At 39.4% G+C, this 14,592-nt stretch overlaps 1 protein-coding gene across 6 annotated transcripts in view; it reads right to left on the minus strand.

Moving 5' to 3' along the window:
- BCO2 (beta-carotene oxygenase 2) overlaps positions 1 to 14,592 on the minus strand; it is a 50,259-nt gene that overhangs the window by 8,316 nt on the left and 27,351 nt on the right. For 5 of the 6 annotated variants that reach the window (XM_012495852.2, XM_012495848.2, XM_012495849.2 and 2 more), the window contains 4 exons: positions 14,400 to 14,567; positions 2,552 to 2,689; positions 1,470 to 1,652; positions 81 to 191 (listed from right to left, as the gene is read on the minus strand). In XM_012495852.2, the coding sequence (XP_012351306.1) occupies positions 81 to 191; positions 1,470 to 1,652; positions 2,552 to 2,689; positions 14,400 to 14,567 (600 nt within the window). The remainder of the gene's footprint in view (positions 1 to 80; positions 192 to 1,469; positions 1,653 to 2,551; positions 2,690 to 14,399; positions 14,568 to 14,592) is intronic. The other variant, XM_012495853.2, reaches the window with a different exon arrangement.

Here is a 14,592-nt window from a genome sequence, read left to right on the forward strand (position 1 = left end):
CAGATGAGTGTGCATCCTTGATTTATCAGATGATTCAGTGCTACTTTTCTTTCTGACTGGTGATAGGGAAATATATTTACCTGGTTGGGAGTGATCACCACAGAAAGAATAATCCCACCATCTTCTTCACTGGTTCCTGGTGCTGGAACAAAAACAGGTTCTGAGGGATAAAAGCCATCTTCTCTCCAAACCTGCAAGTCCCAAAAAAAGCATTCGATAAAAGGCAATTAGTAAGTAGGGAGCTTTCTATGGCTTTTGTCACTCCAAGCATGAATTTGGCTGTGATATAGTTTGGATGTGTGTCCCCTCCAAAGCTCATGCTGAAGTGCTGAGCCCAGTGCTGAAGGTGGGGCCTAGTGGGAAGTGCTGGGTGATGGGGGCCAGTCCCTCATGAATAGCTTAGCACCATCCCCTTGGTGATAAGTGAGCTCTCGCTCTATTAGTTCGTCTGAGAGGTAGTTGTTTTAAAGGAGCCTGGCACCTCCTCCTCTCTGTCTTGCTCCTACTCTCTCACCATGTGACATGAGGCTCCCTCTTTGCCTTCTGCCATGATTGTAAGCTTTCTGAGGCCTCATCAGAAGCTGAGCAGATGCTGGTACCATGCTGGTACATCCCACAGAACTATGAGCCAAATAAGCCTCTTTTCTTTTTCTTTTTTTTCTTTTTTTTTTTGTTTTTATTTTTTGTTGTTGTTGTTTGGTTTTGTTTTTGAGACGGAGTCTCGCACTGTCGCCAGGCTGGAGTGCAGTGGCGCAATTTCAGCTCACTGCAACCTCTACCTCCCGGGTTCAAGTGATTCTCCTGGCTCAGCCTCCTGATTAGCTGGGATTACAGGCATGTGCCACCACGCCCAGCTAATTTTTGTATTTTTAGTAGAGACAAGGTTTCACCATGTTGGCCAGGAGTTGATCTCCTGACCTTGTGATCCATCCCCCTCAGCCTCCCAAAGTGCTGAGATTACATGCGTGAGCCACCACACCCTACCTAAACCTGTTTTCTTTATAAATTATCCAGCATCGGGGATTTCTTTATAACAACACAGAACAGACTAACACAGGCTGTCAATAGAATATTCCAAAAGTAAAAGAATCAGGCCTACTGAGTTGAATATGGGAGAAAGAGAGAGAGTCTTTGCAGTCCCAGATTCCATCACCATCGAACACAATTTGTGTAACTATAATTTGCCATCAACTTTAAATATAGGTGTCCCAACAACCCTAACCCCACAATTGCTCCCAAAATAACATCAAGATGAAACACAGAATTATTTTGCTGGGCCTGGGGTCAATTTGGATTCCCTAGAAGAAACATACCCCTAACTTAGATGATTTCATAGTTCTCAAATAAAAGAAAATAGCTGAGCTGCCTAAATACTGAAGAATCTTAAGAGCTACTTTAAATAAAACAAACTAATTCAAAGGGAAGAACAGGTCTCTGAAAAGTTCAAAAAGGAAAGAGTTTTTCATCACCTTCAGTGTCTTATTCACCACGTCAACCTTGATCAGAGAATCTCCCACCAAATGCCGAAAGCCACAGCCATAAAAGAAATGATACTTTTTGCCATTGAATTGACCATAGTAGATCTGAGGAAATTCAATGCCTCCTTCCTTTTCTAGGTCCTCCTGATGTAGATTTTCATGAGAGCACCAGATCTAAAAGAGATTTAAAAAGGATTTGTAGTGGTTGCTTAATTCTTATTTTCCTCTTATGTAGGTCAGTGAGGAGCCTCATACCCTATAAAGGTTTGTGACAGGGCTTGGGAACTGAGGTTCTATGTCATTTTTTAATAGTGTTCCTCTCTCCATCATATGTGTGGATGCACAATGGTTATCAAATTTTATTAATAAGCTGTCAAATGACATAGGAGGTGGACATATGCTTTTTATTCTTCTAAAGCTAAGGCATCGACAGCTACACAATGATAGGCCTGTGCTAAGCACATATTATCTAAAAGGTGGGGATTGCGGCTGGACACGGTGGCTCAAGCCTGTAATCCCAGCACTTTGGGAGGCTGAGGCAGGCGGATTACCTGAGGTCAAGAGTTTGAGACCAGCCGGGCCAACATGGCAAAACCGCATCTCAACTAAAAATACAAATACATTAGCCAGGCGTGGTGACAGGTGCCTGTAATCCCAGCTACTCGGGAGGCTGAGGCAGGAGAATTGCTTGAACCCAGGAGGCAGAGGCTGCAGTGAGCCGAGATAGCACCACTGCACTCCAGTCTGGGCGCCACAGCGAGACTCCATCTCAAAAAATAAAAATAAATAAAAAAAAAAGGTGGGGATTGCTAATGCCAAGCTCAAATGAATAGACATTCCACAACCATTAGACAGTTCCATATCTCTGTTTCAAAGCACAGGAAGGATAGATAAACACTGTGTTAATTCCCACTGTTTCTGCAATTCTTGTGCAAGCAATGTTACATGACCTTACCCTGCTCGGATGAATGTTATAAAAGTTATTGGGTACCAAACATTTTGGAAAACAGCTAAAGAATAAAGTAACACCACTAAAGTTCAAAGTCTTAGTCTAATGTCTGTTCATAGCATACCGTTCCATCAGCCTGTTTCACAGCACTGGCTGAAGTATAGGACAATGGACTCAGGTTGTCTCCCTCAGGGGCATTCAAACTGACATTTAAAGGCAAAACAAACCTTCGAGGGAACGATTTGGCTGCTGAATTATAGACCTGTTTGGGAAGAAGAAAGAGATGAAAATTGTCATTCATATGGTAACAGTACGTCCCAATAATTTAGATCCAGTCAACATCATTGGCATTCCTAAATATTTAAATAAATGATAATTTCCATTCATTCACCTACTTAATATTTGTTGAGTACCTACTATAGCCCAAGCAGTTTTAGACACTGGAGATACAGTCATGAATAAAGCAAAGTCTTTGGCCTCATATAATTTATATTCTAGTGGAGGAATGATAATAAAGAAATTTAAAAATTAGAAAATATTTGTGGCCAGGTGCGGTGGCTCATTCCTGTAATCCCAGCACTTTGGGAGGCCGAGGCAGGCAGATCACCTGAGGTCTGGAGTTCAAGACCAGCCTGACCAACATGAAGAAACCCTGTCTCTACTAAAAATACAAAATTAGCCGAGCATGGTGGTGCATGCCTCTAATCCCAGCTACTCGGGATTCTGGGGCAGGAGAATCGCTTGAACCTGGAAGGCAGAGGTTGCGGTGAGCCGAGATCGTGCCATTGCACTCCAGCTTGGGCAACAAGAGTGAAACTCCGTCTCAAAAAAAAAAGTGTTATTTAATTAGCATCAAATAAACAAATGATTATATAACAAACAGTAAGAAACTAGAGAGTAACAAGCAGTGCTTTCCTTCTTCAGATTTGATCAGGTAGCCCTTTGTGTGGAAAAGGATCAACTTAGCAGGCCTGGGTTGCTCAAACCCTGCACTATTTCAAGAAAGACTTGTTTTCATGACTGACCTTGGGCTGTTACTGGGAACTGAGCCCTTGGGCTGTTCTGTCTGATAAGAGTGTTCTTGCATGTGCCAGTCCTTAAGTGACTCCGCAGTAGTTTGTCCAGACAGTTTATGCTAACAATGTGATTTATAATGAACACCTCCATTCCCTTGAGGATCTGGAACATCAGTAACTGAGGGTCACCATGTAGGGGTTTTATGCTTATATGATTCATCCCAGTGTTTCTTTGGAAGACAACATTTTACACACGTTGTCACTAGTTCCTGGAGGAATTAAGCGTGTCCATTGTGACTCTACTGGGAGAGGAATCTTGGAAGCATGTACCTGGTTTCCTCTAGACTTCATCTCAAGCACCTTTTCCTTTTGCTTATTTTGCTTTGTATCCTTTTACTGTAATCATGAGTCATGAGTATGACTATATAGAGTCTTTTTTAAATTTTTAAATAAAGATGGGATCTCACTATGTTGCCCAGGCTTGTCTCGAACTCCTGGACTCAAGCAGTCCTCCTGCCTTGGGCTCCCAAAGTTCTGGAATTACAGGCGTGAGCTACTTCGCCTGACCTATATTGAGTCTTATGAATCCTCCTAATGAATTATCCTGGAAACTCCCAACACAGCTTCTCCGTAGAGATGATGTTTAAGCAGGAGACCCAAATAAAGTAAGTGTGTTTTTCCCGACAGTAAGTGCTTTAAGCCCATTTTCCTCTCCTGAAATACTGTAGGATGGAGAACAAACTGCACCATTTCCTCCCATATACCTAGTCTATATGATCTCTGTAGCATGCAGAAATATTTTTAGTGAGTAAAGATTTAGTGCTATTCTTAAGATTCATAAAGAGTTATTAGCTTTTTTTTTCTAAAAGGTCACCATGGCTTCAGAAGTTACTAGCTTTTTAAAAATGACTTTAAATTATATTTACAATTGTTTTCTCTTGCAAAGTCATAGCTAAACCAAAAGACACTTCAAATAATGGTAGATTACATCATATGGATCAACTACCCCATTGAAAACAACTAGAAATTATGGACAAAATGTTTAAAACAGCTGCCTGAAGGCATTGGTGAGCTAAAAAGACAGTGAAGAACAAAGGGGCCAGGTTTGGGATGAAAAGGAAACCCACAGAAACCAACTGGATACTGGGGCAAGTTTTCCCCTAACTACTTAAACATATGCTCAACATTATTAGTCATTAGGAAAATGCAAATCAAAACCACAATGAGATATCACTTCACACCCATTAGGATGGTTATTTTTTTTTAAACCCAGAAAATAACAAATGTTGGTAAAAACGTGAAGAACTGGAACTCTTGTGCATTGCTGATGGTAATGAAAAATGCTGTGGCCACTGTGGAAAAACAGTTTGGCAGTTCCTCAAAAAGTTAAACACAGAATTACATGATCTAGCAATTCCACTTCTAGAGATATACCTAAAAGAACTAAAAAAAGGAACTTGGATATTTGTATGCCAATGTTCATAGCAGCATTATTCGTAATACTCCAAAGATGGAAACAACCCAAGTATCCATCAACAGATGAATAAACAAATATAGTGTGTGTGTGTGTGTGTGTGTGTGTGTATACAATCGAATATTATTTAACCTTAAAAAGGAATGCAATTCTGATACATGCTACAACATAGATGAACTTTGAAAACATTACGCTAAGTGAAATAAGCCAGACACAAAAGGACAAGTATTGTATGATCCCAATTATATGAAGTACCTAAAATAGGCAAATTCATAGAAACAGAAAGTAGAATAGAGGTTACCAGGGACTGGAGGTGGGGGGAACAGGGAATTATTGTTTAATGGGTACAGAGTTTCTGTTTGAGATGATGAAAATGTTCTGGAAATGGATAGTGGTGATGTTGCACAACATTGTGAATTAATGCCAGTGAATTACACACCTAAAATGGTTAAAATGGTAAATTTAATGTTATATATATATATATACTTTTTACACCATAAAAAAAGAAATAATACAGAGATTTCCCATATATTCCTCATCCTCTTTTGCCAGTGGGAATGTCTTGCATAATTATAATACAATATCACAACTAGGAAATTTACATTGATACAATCCACCAACCTTATTCTCGTTTAACATGCACTCATTTGTGTGTGTGTGTGTGTGTGTGTGTGCATGTATTTAGTTCTATGCTATTTTGTCATGTGTAAATTCATATACCCACCACCCCACTCAAGATACGGAACAGATCCATCACCACAAGGATACTTCATGCTACTTTTTGATAAGGATATAGCCATAGCAACTCGCTTATCCCTTAACTTTAAAGAGAAGGGCTTTTCAATAGTTTTGAGGGCTAGAGTGACAAAAGTTTGAATTTACAATTTTCCAAGAAGAGGAAGGCCTAGTAAACCTGTAGTCCTTTGGGTTGGGACCTCACAGGTCTGTACCCTACGAATAAGAATAAACAAGAAATAGTCCAGCTCTTGCATGGACTGAATCCTGCTTCAAATTATATAAGCAAGTGAAATTCTTCTCTAGAGGAAAATAACATCATCCTGTGTCTCAAAATATTTCCACAGTTTTTAAAACACAATATTCTGCAAATGAAAGAACATAACCAGCATATGAAAAGACAAGGCAACATGATTAAAAACCAAAATAAACAACAGATAACAGAAACAGAATCACGGAAGATCCAGATAATAGTTATCAGACTTTAACTATTCTAAATATGTTTAAGGAAATTATTTTAAACTGAGAATTGTGGTAGAGAACTATAAATTGGAAAAGAGAACCAAATCAATATTCTAGAACTGTAGATCTGCCTATAAGGAAATGTTCAAGTCTGGAAGGCTTTACTGTTGAATTATTCCAAAAATTTAAGAAATAATGTCAATCCTATACAATATCATCCAGAGAGAAGGAAAACAGAGAACAATTCTCAACTCATTGTATGAGACTAGAAAAACCACAAAACCAAAACCTAGTAAGAACATTATAGAAAAGAAAAAAATTAAAGGGCAATTTTATTCATGAACATAGATACAAAGAATTCTAAACAAAATAGTAACAAAGCAAATCCTGCAATATATTTAAAAGCAAATACAATGCGACCAATTGGGATTTACTTCAGGAATGGAAGGGTAGCTTAACATTCAAAAATCAATCAATGGCTGTTATGAACATTTTTTAAAGAATCAGTCAGTGTACTTCACCACGTTCATAGAATAAAGGATAAACGTTATATGATGATCTCAATAGTGCAGAAAAAAAAAAACAGTTGATAAAGTCCAACATCTATTCATGACAAAAAATCTCAGTAAACTAGGAGTAAAAGGGAACTCTCCTAATCTAATAAAATGTATCTTTTTAAAAAGATGTCCACACAAAACCTGCTAACAAATATTTATAAGAACTTTATTCATAATTGGCAAGAATTGGAACCAACCAAGATGTCCTTCAATAAATGAATGAATACACAACTGTGGTACATACTTCAGCGATAAAAAGAAATGAGTTCTCAAGCCACAAAAGACACAGAGGAACCTTAAATGCATATTGCTAAGTGAAAAAAGTCAGCTGAAAAGTCTACATACTGTATGATTCCAACTATGTGACATTCTGGAAAAGTCAAAACTAGAGAAATAGTGAAAAGATCAGTGGTTTCCAGGGGCTGAGAGGAGGAAAGGGGAAAGGAAGAATAGGTGGAGCACAGGGAGATTTTCAGGGCATTGAACTATTCTGTATGATATTGGTAGATACATGACATTGTGCATTTTTCAAAACCCGTAGAACTGTACAACACAGACCTAACCATCATGTAAAGTATGGACTTTAGTTAGTAATAATGTAACACTCCTACATTGATTCATCAGTTGTAACAAATGTACCATTAGCAGGAGAGGGAAATATGGAAACTCTCCATACTTTCTGCTTGATTTTTCTTTAAAACTAAAATTGCTCTAAAAAAAGTCTGGTTTTTTTTTTGGAAGTCCTTTATTGTAAAGGTAATTCTCTCGTCTGATGACAAACAGCAGCCACAGTGATTATTCTGCATCTCCGCAATGGACAAATTCAATTTCTTCTTGAGACACAAGTTTACTTCTATATTTCTGAGGTAATGTTTTCATTACTTCTGCAGTGTCTGGTACATCGCAAATCTAGTAATTTACTTCCCTTAGAGGGCTGGGAAATTGCAGAATCTTGAGATGGTTGCCCTGATGATCTCAAAGTTTCTGGTACATTGGGTTTAGGATTGTCTCTTCTAGCAGGGAAGCTTATTAATGGAGCATGTGGCTTTACTACCTGAATGACCCTGCTAGCAGACGCATCTTGCTGCCCATCATGACCCCCAAGAAGGGACAGTTTCTATTATATTTTTTTAATCTACAGCACGCAGCATGCTTAATGGTAAAATGCTGCAAGCTTTGCCTCTCAGATTGGGAACAAGTTAAGGATGCCATTATCATCACTTATATTCAACACTGTACTGAAGATCCAGTGAAATAAGACAAAAAAAAAAAAAAAAAGAAAGTCAATAAACAGCTTACATGTAGAGTTAGAAAAGGAACTGTCATTACTTGCATATGATATTATAGATGTAAAAAATCTAAAAGAATCTATAATTATTAGAATTTGTAAGTGTAATTACTATATTCGTGAATATAAAATCAGCAAACAAAAATCAATTGCCAGCCAGGTGCGGTGACTCATTCCTGTAATCCCAGCACTTTGGGAGGCCAAGGTCAGTGGATCACTTGAGGTCAGGAGTTCAAGACCAGCCTGGCCAACATGGTGAAACCCCATCTCTACCAAAAAAATATGAAAATTAGCCAGGAATGGTGGCACATGCCTGTATTCCCAGCTACTCGGGAAGCTGAGGTGGGAGGATTGCTTGAACCCAGGAGGCAGAGGTTGCAGTGAGCTGAGATCACACCACTGCACACCAGCCTTGGTGACAGAGTGAGACCGTCACCCTGTCTCAAAAAAAAAATTGCTATATAGCAACACTAACATAAAATGAAAGCAAAAAATAAACAACATTTAAAATAATGTAAAAAAAAAACTAGGAATAAATCTAACAAAAGATGCAGAAAACCTGTAACCAGAAAACTATAAACATTGAAAGAAATTAAAGAAGTCTCAAATAAATGGAAAGATATATTGTGTTCACATACTGGAAGACTCAACATTGTGTAAAGAGGTTAGTCCTCTCTCAAATTGATATATTGGTTCAGTGCAAATACAATTAAAATGTGACCATATTTTTGTGTGGGGAACTGACAGCTGATTCTAAAACTTATACAAAAACGTGAAGGGCCAGGGATGGCCATGACACTCTTTTCAAAAGAAAAATATTAGGATAACTTGATACTAAACCTTAAGACTTTTTTAATGCAGTGCACAAGTAACCATAAGTAGAAACAAAGGAACAGAATATAGAGTCCAGAAACAGAATAATGCATATGCAGATATTTGACTTCTCTAGAAGATAACATAGGATAATATTTTCATTACCTTGCCATGAGAAGATGTCTAAAACAAGACGTACAATGTATAAGTCATAAAGGAAAAGACTGTATACTGGGCTATATTAAGTTAAGAATGTTTACTCATTAAAAGGCACTACTAAGATAAGCTGATAAAGATAGCTAGAAAAATACCTATAGCAATTTTATATTTAATATTAAACATTTTCAACACTACCTATTCAACTTCTATTCACTATCTTGCACTTCTATTCAACTCGAAGACCTAGCTGGTACAGTAAGGCGAGAAAAAGAAATAAAGCCCTAAGTATTAGAAAGAAAGCTGTCATTATTTTCAGGTAACTTGACTGTGCACATAGAAAATCCAAAATAATCTGTGGATCAACTATTTGAACTAATAAGTGAATTTAGCAAGATCTCTGGATATGAAGATAATATACAAAATCAATTGCATTTCATAAAGAGCAATAAACAGAAAATGAAAGCTTCAAAGATACCATTTACAATAATTTCAAAACACACAAAAAGAAATGTAATATCTTTATACTGAAAACTATAACTTTACTGAGAGAAATTTTAAAAGATCCAAATAAATGGAGGGATATTCCATGTTCATGGATTGGAAGACTCAATATTGTAAAGATGTCAGTTATCTCCAAATTGATCTACAGTTGCAATACTGTATCAGGTTTTTTCCTTGCAAAAACTGACAAGTTGACATCAAATTTAAAAGCTTCTGCACAGCAAAGGAAACAATCAACAAAACGAAAAGGCGACCTATGGGCTGGGAAAAAAAAATTGCAACCACACATCTAATAAGGAATTAATACTCAAAATTTGTATATTTCTAAATTTTTTTGTAGAAATGAGGTCTTGCCATCTTGCCCAGGCTGATCTTGAACTCCTGGGCTCGAGCAATCCTCCCACCTTGGCCTCCGAAAGTGCTGGGATTACAGATGTGAGCCATCACACCTGGCCTCAAAATTTATAAAGAACTCTTACAACTCAATAGCAGAAAAACAAATAACCCAATTAAAAAATGGGAAAAGCCGGCTGCCCACCCATCTGGGAAGTGAGGAGCGCCTCTGCCCGGCCGCCCACCGTGGGAACTGAGGAGCGCCTCTGCCCAGCTGCCGCCCCTGCTGCCCCTGCCGCCCCAGGAGCGCCTCTGCCCAGCCGCCCACCATCTGGCAAGTGAGGAGCGCCTCTGCCCGGCCGCTGCCCTGTCTGAGAAGTGAGGCGCGCCTCTGTCCAGCTGCGCCCGTCTGGGATGTGAGGAGTGCCTCTGCCTGGCCGCTGTGCAACCTTCCAAGTGTGAAGTGACAGCCTTGTGTGTGATCTTTGCTGTCTTCCCCAAGTTTGCATTTTCAACATTAAAGTTTACTTTTTAATTAAAAGTTAAAATTAATTAATTAATTAATTAAAAATTAAAAATAAAAAATGGGCAAGGGACCTGAACAGTCACTTCTCCAAAAATAGAGGCCAGGTGTGGTGGCTCACACTTGTAATCCCAGCACTTTGCGAGGCTGAGGCGGGAGGATCACTTGAGCCCAGAAGTTTGAGAAAAGCCTTGGCAACATAACAAAGCCCCTGTCTCTACAAAAAAATTTTAAAAATATTAGCTGAGCATGGTGCCATGCACCTGTAATCCCAGCTACTTGGGAGGCTGAGGCAGGAGGATCACGCATGCCCAGGAGTTTGACAGCAGCCTTGGCAACATAATAAGACACTGCCTCTACAAAAAAAGTTTTTAAAATAGCTGAGTGTGGTGCCACGCACCTGTAGTCCCAGCTACTTGGGAGGCTGAGGCAGGAGGATCACGCGTTCCCAGGAGTTTGAGGCTTCAGTGAGCTATGATCATGCCACTGCACCCAGCCTGGGCAACAGAGTGAGATCCTGTCCCTAAAAAGTAAAATAAAATTTTAAAGTCCAATAGCCATATAAAAAGGTGCTCAACATCACTAACCATAAGGGAAATACAAATTAAAACCACTACATAAAACCTCACACTCATAAGGATGGCTATTATCAAAAAGACAAGAGATAACAAATGTTGGCAAGGGTGTAGAAGAAAGGGAACTGCAGTACATTGTTGGTGGGAATATAAATTGTTACAGCCATTATGAAAAACAGTATAGGAGTTCCTAAAGAAATCAAAAATACAGATGACCCTTGAACAACATGGAGCGGGGTAGAGGTGCCAACCTCCTATATAGTCGAAAATCCACACATAACTTTTGACTACTCAAAAATTTAACTACTAATAACCTATTGTTGACTGGAAGCCTTACCAATAACATACAGTTAATTAACACATATTTTGTATCTCATATGTATTATATACTGTATTCTTACAATAAAGCAAACTAGAAAAAAGAAAATAAGAAAATGTTATTAAAGGCCAGGTGTGGTGGCTCAAGCCTGTAATCCCAGCACTTTCGGAGGCCAAGGTGGGCAGATCATCTGAAGTCAGGAGTTCGAGACCAGCCTGGCCAATATGACAAAACCCCATCTCTACTAAAAATACAACGGACATGGTGGCAGATGCCTGTAATCCCAGCTACTCGGAAGGCTGAGGCTGGAGAATTGCTTGAACCCAGGAGGCGGAGGTTGCAGTGAGACGAGATCGCGCCATTGCACTCCAGTCTGGGCAACAAGAGCAAAACTCTGTCTCAAAAAAAATAAAATAAAATGCTATTAAAAGTCATAAGGAAGAGCAAATATATTTACTATTCATTAAGTGGTAGTAGATCATCATAAAGGTCTTCATTCTCATTGTCTTCACATTGAGTAGTCTGAGGAGGAGAAAGAAGCGGGGTTGGTCTGGCTATCTCAGGGGTGGAGAGGTAGAAGAAAATTTGCATATAAGGACCCATGCAGTTCAAATCCGTGTTGTTCAGGGTCAACTGTACAACATATGACCCAGCAATCCCTCTCCTGGGTACATACTCAAATGAGATGAAATCACCACCTCATGAAAATAGCTGCATTCTTACGTTCATTGCAGCATTATTTATAATAGTCAAGAAACAGAAACAACCTAAATACCCATTGACAGATGAATGGATAAAGAAAATGTGATATATACACACAATGGAGTATTATTCAATCTTAGAAAAGGAGATCCTAACGTCTGCCACAACATGGATGGACCTGGAAGACATTATGCTAAGTGAAACAGCCAGACACAGAAAGAAAAATATTCTATGAGGCAGGGGTCTGTGGCTCATGCCTGTAATCCCAGCACTTTGGGAGGCCAACGCAGGCGGATCACCTGAAGTCAAGAGTTAGAGACCAGCCTGGCCAACATGGTGAAACCTAGTCTGTACTAAAAATACAAAAATTAGCCAGACATGTTGGTACGTGCCTGTAGTCCCAGCTACTCAGGAGGCTGAGGTAGGAGAATTACTTGAACCCGGAAGCAGAGGTTGCAGTGAGCCGAGATCATGCCACTGCACTCCAGCCTGAGTGGCAGAGTGAGACTCTGTCTCAAAAAGAAAAGAAAAGAAAAGGAAAAAAAAATTGCATGATCTCATTTTTATGTGGAATTTTTTAAAGAAAATCTCAAATACACAGAGAAAGACAATGAAACAGTGGTTACCACCAGAGGGGAGGGGAAGGCAAAGACAAGATGTAGCTCAAAGGATACCAAACAGTAGATATGTAGTATGAACAAGTCTAGAAGTCTAACGTACAAATGTAAGAAATAAAGTTAATATGATTGTATTCTTTTTTTTTTTTTTTTTTTGAGACGGAGTCTCGCTCTGTCGCCCAGGCTGGAGTGCAGTGGCACAATCTCGGCTCACTGCAAGCTCCGCCTCCCGGGTTCACGCCATTCTCCTCCCTCAGCCTCTCCGAGTAGCTGGGACTACAGGCGCCCGCCACCACGCCCAGCTAATTTTTTTGTATTTTTAGTAGAGACGGGGTTTCACCGTGGTCTTGATCTCCTGACCTCGTGATCCGCCTGCCTCGGCCTCCCAAAGTGCTGGGATTACAAGCGTGAGCCACCGCGCCCGGCCAATAAGATTGTATTCTATCAGAGATTTTTGTTAAACGAGTAGATTTTAACTGCTCTTGTCACACAAAAAAAGTATGTGAGATGATAGATATGTTAATCTGCCTCACTATACTAACCATTTTAATATTTACATGTACCCCGTAACATCATGTTGTAAACCTCAAATATAAACAATTAATTTTATTTTTAAAACAAGAACAAAAACAAAACCTGATAAATGGATTCTAAAATGTATAGACATGCAAAAGGCCATGAAAAACACAGGCAATCTTAAAACAGAAAAGAGATAAACAACCACAGATGTCAAGACCTACCATAAAGCTATAAGTAAGCTTAGCAAGGCATAAGTAAACTTAATAAGTACTATTTTACAAACATTTAAAAAGAAAACTATAGCTAAAAAATAAAGCTACAGCTAGAAACAATGTATATTTCATAATTCAAGGAAAAACTTTACCTTGGATTCAGCATCAGGAAAAAGTGAATCTCTTCAACTAGGTGGACTGATTGACAGTCTACTTTGCTATCCCTTCTAGCAAACTTTGGTGCTTAAGTGTAATAGGGAAATAAGGAACTATCACCTATGCTTTTTTTTTTTTTTTTTTTTTGGAGATGGAGTCTTACTGTATTGCACAGGCTGGGGTGCAGTGGTGCAATCTTGGCTCACTGCAACCTCCACCTCCTGGTTCAAGCGATACTCCTGCCTGAGGCTCCCAAGTAGCTGGGATTACAGGCGCCCACCACCACCACACCTGGCTAATTTTTGCATTTTTAGTAGAGATGAGGTTTCACCATTTTGGTTGTCCAGGCTGGTCTTAAACTCCTGAGCTCAAGTGATCTGCCTGCCTCAGCCTCCCAAATTGCTGGGATTACAGGCGTGAGCCACCGTGCCCAGCCACATATGCTTCTAAACACATATCTTGGCTCTCTTTGCCATGTTTCTTACTTATTAGGTATTAAATAAGCTATTTCAAATTATTTTTAATATTAAATAAATGATGAAGCTATGTCTTCAATGCTTTAAAACCACTCTCTCTCATTATTTGCCACAAGGAGACAAGAGAAACATGTAATTCCTAGGTCAGGCATGGTGGCTTATGCCTGTAATCCCAAGACTTTGGGAGGCTGAAGCAGGCAGATCACTTGAGGTCAGGAGTTCGAGACAAGTCTGGCCAACATGGTGAAACCCATCTCTACAAAAACATTAAAAACTAGCAGGGCATGGTGGTGCGTGCCTATAATCCCAGCTACCTGGGAGGCTGAGGCACAAGAATTTCTTGAACCTGGGAGGTAGAGGTTGCAGTGAGCCGAGATCGCACCATTGCACTCCAGCCTGGGTGACACAGCGAGACTCAGTCTCAAAAGAAAAAAGAGAGAAAGAGAGAGAGAGAGAAACATGTAATTCCAAAGCCAAAGCCAGATCTTGGAGTTCAAAATTATTTTGATGACTCTTGACAAATTCTAATGTTTACCTGATCAAGCCCTTCCCCAGCCTTCCTGAGATTCTGTAACTGGTAAACTTCTAGGGTTCTTCCATTATCTTGACAGCACAAATCAATTATAACACAGCCCTGGTCCTCAAAGGCATTGATTTGATGAAATGTAACAAAAGGTTTGCTGTAGTATCTCCCTGGAAGGAGCTGCAGGGGAAAACACAAACAATGA

The sequence above is a fragment of the Nomascus leucogenys genome, chromosome 15 (genome assembly GCF_006542625.1).
Source record: "Nomascus leucogenys isolate Asia chromosome 15, Asia_NLE_v1, whole genome shotgun sequence".
Classification (NCBI taxonomy): domain Eukaryota; kingdom Metazoa; phylum Chordata; class Mammalia; order Primates; family Hylobatidae; genus Nomascus; species Nomascus leucogenys.